The following is a 10,440-nucleotide window of genomic DNA, read 5'->3' as shown; positions in this document are numbered from 1 at the left end:
GCAGCGGCGGCGGCTCCCGCGCGGCTCGGGGCCCCACCGGGGCCCGTCCGCCCCGTCCGGCGGCGTCGCGGCGCTGCCGGGCTCCGCTCGCCGCGGGCTCCCGCATGCAGTATGAAGGGAGCACACCCGTGTGGCGGGTCAGGTGAGCTGCGCCTGGCGCCAGCCGGACCCGGACCCGGCCCGCCGGGCCCACTCGGCTGCCAGGCTGTCCCCAGAGAGCCGAGCGCGGGGCCACCGTCAGCACAGGGACAACCGAGGGAAGTCTCTGCCCGCGGGCTGGGCACGCAGCGTGCGGGACAGCGGGGCTCGCCCTTCCTGCCTCCCCACCGCGCTCCTGCCCGGCACCAAGAGCAGCTGAAATTTCAGCCTCCTGCCTTTCCCTCATCGAGCTGGGCAGCTGCCGAGGAGGTCGAGCTTTGGGGAACTTGGGATGGCCCTTGACAAGCGCTTTTTGTTTTTCCGAGGGCCTGTGCATTCCTCTGCTCTGCTTCAGGATCTGTATGTCTCCAAAGTCCGAGTGTGTGCCACCTAAGATCACTGAATCTACCAAATGGAATTTTTTAGGAACAATGTAGCAAAACACCCATGAGGAACGACACAAGTGCAGTGATCCTATCTCAGGGCAAGGCAGAGGATACGCTAGGTGAGCTCCAGCGGTTCCTCTTCACAATTCCTTTGGATCAAGTGGTTGTACTAACCGCTTCCCACCACCCCTGTACCAGGCCATGGATCTCCCAAGCCCACAACAGAGGTATCCCTACTTGGCAGAGAGTCTCTACCCCCGGGAATTCACGTGGGATCAGCATGGCCAGTGTGCAAGTGCCTTAGGAGACCTGCCCAAGCCATGAAGCAACCCCAAGATATTAAGGATAATCCACTGGTGAGGATGGCAAAAGATAGGAGTGGAGACAAAAATTTGTGCACATACGGTTAGAGAGGTAAATGCACGAAGAGGAATAACTCCCCTTCCCAAGTGCATGCGAGAGAGACACTGGCACGGCCTTCACCATGCCAGCCAAAGCTACAGCCAGCAATGCCAGGGCACTAGGACAAGCTAAGGTAAAAAATCCTCCTCCCCTGCCTGTTTGCTTGGCTTTTAAAAGAAAATTTAAAATGAGAGTCAAGAAAAATTTTTGATGTTTTGTTAAGAAGAAATCAATATTCTCACTCTGGAAAGATTACAAAAATTGGAATACTGGAAAATGACATTACGGCAGAAATTAAATAGATATTTAATTGGCCACTAGGCAAAACTCTTATGAACTGCAAGTTGCCAAGCTTATAAAATGCCTTCTTTTTAAATCAACATATTTAAAAATGCTTTAAAATGAGATTTTTCTGCTGAAATTACTATAAAATGACCAGTGACTGTGAAATTGGGAGCAGAATTCTTTTAATTAGAAAGCCTAGAGATTTCTCAAGCCAGAAGATGTATCCTCATCATGCCTGTCTTCAATAGACAATACTTTGACGGATTTGTCTCATTCCCTTCTTTTATTTTTATTTTTCTAGGAAACTCCCTGGCAATGATTTCCACAAGCCATTTAGTACTGTAAAAAAAAAAAAAGTTTCTTTTTTTATATGTAATAATTCTGTTTGATGAGCCTTATTTCTTGTGCCATGAAAACAAGGAAATGATCCTTGCCAATTTGTATTCCCTGTGTCACTGAGTTCATAACATTTATCATATCCTTAGTCATTTTTTCCAACTTAGAAAAAAAAAACTCTACATCTGAAAGCTGTGACTTTGATCTCCTCCATCACCTTATTTGATACACATATATTCTATGCATTGATTAATATGTGGTCACACTAGAGCATGTGTAGTGGTATAAGAATGCTCTCTACGGGTTTCTCTGATCCTTTCCTAGTATTTCCTAACAGTGGATTGCTCTTTTACTGCCCACATGTTTTCAGAGAACAATACATATTAAATTCAAAACATTTTTCCTGAATAGCAACGGCTAATTTGGAGCCTGTAGTCGTACATGTAATGTTACATGTGTTTCCCCCATGCACATTACTTTACATGGATCAGTAATAATTCTTAAAAAGAACGTGCAGGTCTATAGCATAGGAATAGATATGGAGCGTGCAAATATATGCATTTTTAAGAGAATTTAGGATGCCTCCTAGAAACAGTGAAACACATGACCAGCTGTAGAGCAGCAAATAGCTAAAAAATCAGAATCTGTTTGCTTGCTCCATTTCTTGGAGTTATACATTTTTTTCATACATTAAAAAAGTGTTAATTATGTGTTAAAATGTTAATTATATGTTAAAAAGTGTTATTCAGCAAAAGTGTTAGAAATTAGCAAAATAAATGGAGATAAGAAACAAGAAAGCTTTGAAAATATTTCCTGGAGAGAAAATTCCTGTCCCATCTTCTGTAAGGTGAATTCTGTGGCCTTTCCTACTTTTCACGAAAATAAATAAATAAATACAAGGGCACCTCACACAGAAATCCCTGCCATGCTGGGTAGGTTGCCATGCTTTTGTTGCACGTATGGTCCCTGGGAACTCAGCACATCTACCGAGGTGCAAAGATTTCCAACGAGCAGCCCGAGGTCGGATGTCTCCTTGAACACCATTGGGCATTGGAGGATCTGCAGGTCTTTGGGACTGCCCCTTGCACTGCTGAAATGCTTCAGTCCTTCCAAAGGAGCAGTGATTTAGGTGCTCAAAGATCCCTAAAGTCATAAGCCTTTTGAAAGACATCTAGACACAAAAGGACGGGACAACTGACAGAAGTATTTGCCTAGCTGGGACCACAAGAAGGTTCCCACAATGACCAATTTTTTTCCTTCCACACTCTCATGTGTACGGTGTATCATGAGAGCAGATGAAAAACAACCCTTTCCTCTGCAAGTTCTGAAGGGACTAATGGCTAAACCTTGAAGAGACACTTAGAAGATGAAGGTAGACAAAACGATGCTCTGGATGACCAGGAAGAGAAAATGATTAAATGATTTCTTGGATAAAGTAGAGCTTACTTGCTCTTTTTTTTTTTTTTTTTTTTTTTTTTTTTTTGATGTACAACAAGCCGGTGCAAGTCATCCAGATACATCTGCTACAGTCTAAAGGCAAGATTTCAAGAGTTGTCAGGGACACAGGGACAGTTCCAGCCACGTGGATATATCCCTTCCTCAGTCTGGCTCTGGTATCCTCAAAATCCTAATGAACTGACCCTGCTCATCAAAGTAACAGACAACTGGTCACTTTTTTCCTCTGAAATCGTTTTCTGCTGCCTTAGTGACAACCAGCTCATCAGAGGATGAGAAAGGCATGAGAGCCAACACAAGCAGAAGGACACAGCCTGGAGCCAGTGAGGCATGAGCACCAACCCTTTTGGTGGCAGAAAGCTAAGAGAAGAGCTGATTCACCACCTTCACAATGCAGTTGTGTAGAAGCTTAATCTAACCAAGTCCGAGGCTCCTGCAGTCCTGCTTTTTACCGTATGATTTCCTTCCCTAGCACTCTCATCCATGCCTCCATGATCACACACTTACTTGGTTCAGGCAGCTGAAGTGCAATCTCTCCACATTTAACTTTTGGCCATTTAAGCTCCCTGAAGTGACTCACCATGAGTTCCAGTTTGAGACATAGGAGCAGGCAGGAACATGCCACGAAGAACCAAAGGGTGGAGGCAGCAGCCCTGGCCCCTACAGGACTGCACACTTCTCCGTAAGTAACTACTTGTTTGTAGATTTTCACCCCAAGATAACGATCACATGGCAGTGCCACTTGGTAAAGGAGCATCTATAATGACCTCAAACATAGGAGGTAGAAAATGTCTACCTTTTTTTTATGCTGAAAGCAAATGATAAATGACTCCTGGAGTCATCTGAATGTTTGCTCTCTTCATTTCCACTCACCATCTAAGAACCTTCCAACTCTAAATGCCCAACATCAATACGGACTTGGCAAGGGTGGATGAAGTGAAATGCCCACTTGCGGCACAAGTCTCAAGATTCTGATACAACTTTGAGTATTCAAAGGTGCCTGAAGGGATAGACCTGTAGGGCAAGTATCCAACTTCCTAAGTGGAAAGGATGTCCACAAAATCTGTTAGCCGGGCCTAGGATGCATAACATGAAGCTTTCCCCCATGTGGTAGAACCTCCTGGCAAGTATGGAAGGCATAAGGAATAAGGCTTTTCCAAGGTTTTTGTAGTAATTGGTCACTTTTCCAGATGCCCAGTATCCTCTCCAAAAAAAAAAAAAAGGAAATAAAATACTGGAAGTGCTGGAAATAACTTACCAGCAATTAATAGTGATTTTTTTGTTTTTTGATTTTTTTTTTTGAAATGTGTTGTCCATATGCAGCCATCCTTATGCATTGCAAGCACTTCAGCTCTGAGCCTTTTCCTACACACTACCTGCAGCATGTATAGGCACTCCCTCTCCCTCTCCCCACAGCACACACAGGGCAATGCTGGTTGTGACGGGGAAAAGGTCCTTTGATCTCGATGGACTATAAAAACCCCAGGGGACAGACCGGGGAGCAGCAGTAGGGCCCGTGTACTTGGGGGAACTCTGAGCAATGTTTATGTCACAGCAGCTCGTCCGGAGCTGGTCTCCATGCCTTCAAGATAAGAAGTCCAGAACCACCCTGCAGATGAGTTCAGACCAGTCCACAAAAATCATGTCATGGAACCAGAAGGAGCTTTCAAAATAGGCTTTAAGGCTCCAGTGCCTGCAGCACCCCTTGCTGATCCAAAGGAAAAGGCACCAGGTTTCTGTACCACACCTCAGGCACCAAGCTCCAGGGACACTGCAAGTCACATTTTAGTGAGCCCACTTGGAGGAGGTTCTGTATCTAGGCTAGAGATGCTGAGAACCTGGGAAAATGGGTAGCCTTAAATGCTTATTCCAAAAAGGAGTTGCTCCAGGCTTTTCCCCTGGAGACCTTTCTAGTTTACTGCCCCATTCCTCAGAGTCAGCTGCCCCTTGGCAAGGACTGGGGAAGGTAAATGAAAGAACCTCAATGGAATATTTGGTACATGATCCAATAACAAAGAGAAGCAGGTCTAACCATGAGACTTTGCATCTTAGCACTTGCCCAGAAATCAAACATGTGCCCATGACAGGAGAAAATACATCTTGAGATAGCACACTACCACTCAGCACAAATGGGGAAGGAAAGCAATATCACTGAGGCAAATGGAGAAAAGCACCACCGAAGGGAGAAAAAAGACCTTCTAAAAACGTTACCCTTCTAGACCATCAAGCGTCAAAAAAAATCTGATAAAGCCTTACCCTTTGATACCACACATTTTGATTTTTTAAACAAACTTCAAGCAGACAAATGACCTATGCAAGGAGAGTGGACTCTGGAAGTAACTGTACACAGCGTGGGCTGCATGGGATGGCTGATGCCCGGTGTACACTACACGGGGGTTAAATAATCAGTAAATAACCATTTTTTTTGGCAGCAGCATTTAACAAAGCTCAGAGACACCGACAAAGATGACAATACTTCGTACAGATATTGTCTATACTGCTACCATCAGAAGAGACTGCACATGCCACAGCTCTCCTAAGCCATTTATGAGAGACAATCACTTTTACAAGTTGCTTTGTCAGGTATAGACAAATTTGTCTATATGAAATTCCCATGCTAGCCTTACATGTAGCACCCAAGCAAGTTGCCTCATGCACCCTCTTCACGGGCTGCCACCACAGACTGTTCCCCACATTACCTTAGCTGCCCAGAGAAAACTGCTCTGGGCTGCTGTGAGGCTGTTGAGCACTGTGAAGGAAGGACACATCTGGTATTATGCAATCAGTGCTTCTAGGAAAAGTTTGTACAAGTAAAGAATGACCCTAAAGCTAAAGGAATCACTTTATTTCAGATTTAGAAGTCAAAAGCACAAGCTCTCCAAGAAAAAAAAAAATACAACAAAAAAGCTTCTATCAGTAAAATATACTATTGAAGGACTAAGTTGCCACTGTGAAACTTGTATCAGTTACAGAGCTGACCCCCTCATGTCACACCCTGCTCAAGTGCCTGAATGACAAGAGATGAGACCCGGGACTGTGGGACACCATGGCAAAACTCCAGCACTGAGTGCCCTGTGAAAGGTCAGGCCTGTTCAGCAGAGTCCAAGTCCTGAACACCACAGACTTGGTGAGACAGATCCCTGCCATGCACTGGCTCGTCACCTTCACATCCAAGGGAAGCTGCTGGGACACCCTAAGAAGACATCATTTAAGATAAGTGTCTTTTTCTTGCAAGCTCAAGGCTTACAGAGATGACAAAGCTGAATCTACCCAGGATATGGGGCTCCCTGGGGCAGTACAGTCACCCTATAGCCACCAAAGAAGGCAGAAAGCACAAAGCCTATGAACTTAAGCAACACACCTTGGTATCTAACTGTGTGCATTTGAGGAGTGCCTACTATTTTAAAATTATCAGGTTCACTTCACATTGAGAGATATACAGAAAGAACTGAAAAGAGGGAATGCAGGGGAGAATGATGATGAAGATGGGCCAGCGAACCCAAAGGTGCAGATCTAGTCAAAGCCAGCCTAGGCTATGTGGGCATAATGCGTGGCTTTCTAGAGAGGAAATAGATGTATTTTAAATGGATGGAAATGGAAGAGTAAGGAAAAGCTCTGAAGAGGTCGGATCATCCGGACAGAGCAGTATTAGAGGGTACAAAAGACCATCAGAGGGGGATTGTAGCAGAAAGGTCCTTGTGCAGAGATTCATTCAAGAAGAAGGATCACATTCAACAAGAATGACCACACCACACAACATCCATGAAGGCAGCAGCAAAGCAGTTTCCATGCTGCTGGCTGTCTGAATGCCTTGCAGGAGCACCTGGGGGCTGTCTGTGAGTACAGTTGCCTGGGAAAAGCACTCAGAGAAGTCACTAATAACTATGGTTATCTAAGGAGTTGCATCCTCATCTCTCCCTCTTAGTCCTGAACACGAGGCACACAAACACTACTGGGGTCTGCAGAGCAAAAAGAGGCACCCAGCTTAAGAGCCTGGAGTCCACGTGCACCCACAGCACCCGTGTGCAAAAAGGTAAAACTTAAATGAGAGAAATGCTGAGCTAGCACTAGTCACATCACTAAAAACACAGAGAGGATGGTACAGATCTCAACATTCAAAGGTTTCTCTTCAATTATTTTCTTTTCTTTTTTTTTTTTTTTTTTCATTTTTATCTAATCAAGCTCTCCTGACTTTTTTCCCACTCCCATTTACTGAGATTTACTGAGACACCCAGGATAAGCTGTAGGGGAGGGTGGTAGCTAGAATGATGCTTGCTGGCCTTCCACGTGCCTTTGGACATTAATTTCCATCTTTGCTTTTTAACCGTGCTCTCTGTTCAGAACACACATTCCCCAGTGCAAGGGCAGCTGGTTGCACATTTGCTCTTGCCCAGATCCCAAGTGCCCCCGGGCAACCCGCGGATGAGGGAGTAAAAACCAGACCTGGGCTCTGAAAGGAGAACATGGCTGCTAAGCTCCACAACAGCAGAGCAGAGGGTGGCGGTGGCATCAGGATTTCATTTGGGGGAACTGGATTCCCCCAGCGAAGCCCTCGCTACAGCCTCTACACAAGAAGGTGAGAGCTACCAGCAATTCTGGCCATGGCGTTTGCACACAGATCTTAGGAACAAATAAGAAAGCTTTGCTCCCAGGCAGGAAATCCCTTTTACCACACCTTTCTGATTTACACCGATGCTTGATACACACCACATGTGTCCCCTCCCGCACTCACCCACATTCGCAATGGTTCTGTTCCACATTTAAGTGATGAAAAGTTAAGACCTGTGGTTACAACTTCTATGAGAAGCTTCATTTTGAAGGGCTGCTACATTTCAACTTTATTGCCATGAGGAAAACTGGGGAAAAGAAAGAGGAAAAGAAAGGGGGGGAAAAAAAATCACTCCATCTCTAACAAGAAAACTGTCGTGAAGACATTTAGTAAGTGTAAGTTTTCTCCTGCAAGCTGTTGAAATATTGACCTTTGGGCTGAAGAAGGAAAATTGATTCCCACAAATGGTTTTTATGAATCCCATGTACAATCTCATGCACTATGTTTTTTTTTTCTTCTGTTCTAGGTCGGCTTCCACAGGTTTGGTCGGCATTTTCGCCTGAAGCTCCTCTCAGTAGGCAGAACTTAAAACAAGCTCCTTGCCCGAGACTTGTTACAAGAAGAAAAATAAGTAGTAACATCAAGATCATTTCAGCAAGGAGACCCAGCAAAAGAAGGAGTGCAAAAACTTACCCACCTGCCTGCATTTGGGAATACGGGACACACATCTCGGTGAGATCAGATATTATGTGGGGGAAGAGCAGGAGTGAGCCACCAGAAAACTGGCAAATGCATCTGCTTTTTCCGATCGGGATTGTGCTATTGACTAGATCTGTGCAAAATTTCCCCTTTTCCTCAGACCTGTCTCTCTGGGATCTGCTTGGCATTAATTGACTTTCAAAATTACTTATGGAACTATCTCCATTTTTTTAAAACTCTAAGAAAAAGACTTTTTTAAAAAGGCAAGATAGAAAATTATTCATTTTCTGCACTCATGCTTTGTATTCCACTTTCTAAAATAAATGCCTGGGGACAGAGATTTGGCCTGAGTTTTTTAAAACTTTTTTTCTTTTTAAAACGAAGTTTCTTTGTGTGGATTAAGGGCCACAGAAGATGAGGAGCCTTTTGTGCGGCTGCAGAAGGGCTGGGGCGCAGGGGAGCGGCAGCGAAGCGGTTTTCGGGAGCAGCGCGGGCTGCGGAGTGGCGCGGAGCGCAGCCAGGAGCCCGGGCGCAAGCGGGGGCTGTGGCGGAGGGGGACGCGGAGCTGCCGCCAGCCCCGGGGGGCACCGGGGAGGGACGGGGGGGTCCCCGCCAAGGCGGCCGGGCGCTCCCCGGGCTGCGGAGCGCGGTCCCCGGCGGGAGCGCGGGAAGGTCTCTGCGGGCAGCGCAGGAGGCGCGGGAGCAGCCCCACTTTCCCGGGACTTGGGCACCCCTGGGCCACCTTGTGCGGAAGCGGCGCCGAGAGCGGGGAGCGGCCCGAGAGGGAAGCGCGGAAGCTCCGCGGCGCCCGTCCCGAGCGCGCGGCGCGGGGAGCGGGTCGGAGCCCACGGGGACCGCGGCGCTCACCGTCCTCGTAGTTCTTGAGGTAGTAGTCGGGGCCGGGCCCGCCGCGGGTCTTGGCCGGATTCTTCACGTTGTGGAACTGCAGAAAGTCGGTCCTCTTGCCCGCGAAGCGCAGGAAGGCGGGAGCCAGGCCCCGCGCCAGGGTCACCAGGCGCCGGGAGCTGCGGGGAGCGGGGAGCGCGGCTCAGGGGGCGCCCGCGGCGGGGAGGGCGCAGCGCGGGGCCCAGCCGGGCTCCCCCCGCCGCGGCCCCACCTGGCGCGGCGCGGCCGGCGGGCGGGCACCGGCACCGCGGCCCGGAGCGCAGCGGCGAGTCGTGGCGCTCGCTGGCGGGGCTCCCGGGGCAGGCGGGAGCCGGCACCACCCGGACAAGTGCAGCGGCGCGGGAGGCAGGGGCGCTCCGCCGCCGCGCAGCTCGGCCGCGCCGGGCAGCACCTTCCGCGGGCCGGGAGCGGAGCGGAGGGAGGGGAGCAGCGAGCTGGCCGGGCGCGGAGCCGCCCGCGCCTTCCCCCTTCCTCGCCCCGCTCGTCCCCCTTGAGCCGGAGGGGGCAGCCGGAGGAACCCTCGGAGCGGAGATGCGGACCCGCTGCTCTCCCTCCCGACTTTACCCAGCAGGGAGACGGTTCGGGCCGTCCCGCGCCTCCCGGCCGCGCAGCTCGGCGCCCCGGCGGAGCCCAGAGCAGCCCCCCGCCGGGGCCGCAGTCCGGGGAGCCCTGCAGACCTGGCCGGCACCCGCTCCCCGCCCGGCAGGACCTGGGGCCGCCTCGGCAGGAGGCCCTGCTCCCGCTGCTGGGGTTTTCCCTGTGCTGCCTCGGCCCCATGTTGTACTTTTTTTTTTTTTTCCTCGCAGAGAAGCAGTTCTTGGAGCGAGGGGAGCACGACATTTTTGCAGTCGTTACTGATAAGTCTCTGAAATGCTTTCTCCATTGCAAACATGTGCATCTTAATGGAAACCATGGCCTTGCTCCCCCCACCACAACAAGCGCCGCCAGCAGCGTGGAGCCGGGCCGGGTCTGCGTGGGCGCCCCGCGGGAGGCGTGGGGAGGCGCCGGGGGGCTCCTGCCTTACCTTAAGAAATCGAGCCAGCCATCATGAATGATGGAGGGGTCCAGCTGCAGGGAGAGGAAATTCTCACTGATTATCCTGACAGGGCTCTTGGTGTTGACATCAAGGAGAATGAGAGTTCTTCCCTTCACACCTGGAGGTTTCTCCACCGGCAGCGCTCTCCTGTCCCCGGCCTGGGAGGACAGCGAGAAGGTGGCCATGAGCGCCAGCCCAGGTGCCATCAGAGCTAAGAGCCCGGGGGGGCAGGAGCTGGGACAGGGCAT

The 10,440-nt window shown here is 49.5% G+C and overlaps 1 protein-coding gene and 1 long non-coding RNA gene across 2 annotated transcripts in view; one reads left to right on the top strand and one right to left on the bottom strand.

Moving 5' to 3' along the window:
• Positions 1-10,440, bottom strand: part of HPSE2 (heparanase 2 (inactive)) — a 104,680-nt gene extending 94,240 nt beyond the window's left edge. The window contains exons 1-2 of the mRNA XM_026050626.1: positions 10,181-10,440; positions 9,118-9,275 (exon numbers count right to left, since the gene is read on the bottom strand). Of these exons, the coding sequence (XP_025906411.1) occupies positions 9,118-9,275; positions 10,181-10,440 (418 nt within the window). The remainder of the gene's footprint in view (positions 1-9,117; positions 9,276-10,180) is intronic.
• Positions 7,902-8,400, top strand: LOC112957068. Its single transcript, XR_003251151.1, has 2 exons — positions 7,902-7,946; positions 8,078-8,400. It is a non-coding gene; the product is annotated as an uncharacterized LOC112957068 (long non-coding RNA).

Source organism: Nothoprocta perdicaria, unplaced genomic scaffold, assembly GCF_003342845.1.
Source record: "Nothoprocta perdicaria isolate Ctin4 unplaced genomic scaffold, notPer1 scaffold_7, whole genome shotgun sequence".
NCBI lineage: Eukaryota > Metazoa > Chordata > Aves > Tinamiformes > Tinamidae > Nothoprocta > Nothoprocta perdicaria.
Note: the sequence above shows the minus strand (reverse complement) of the source record. Positions and strands in the feature narration are given on the sequence as shown.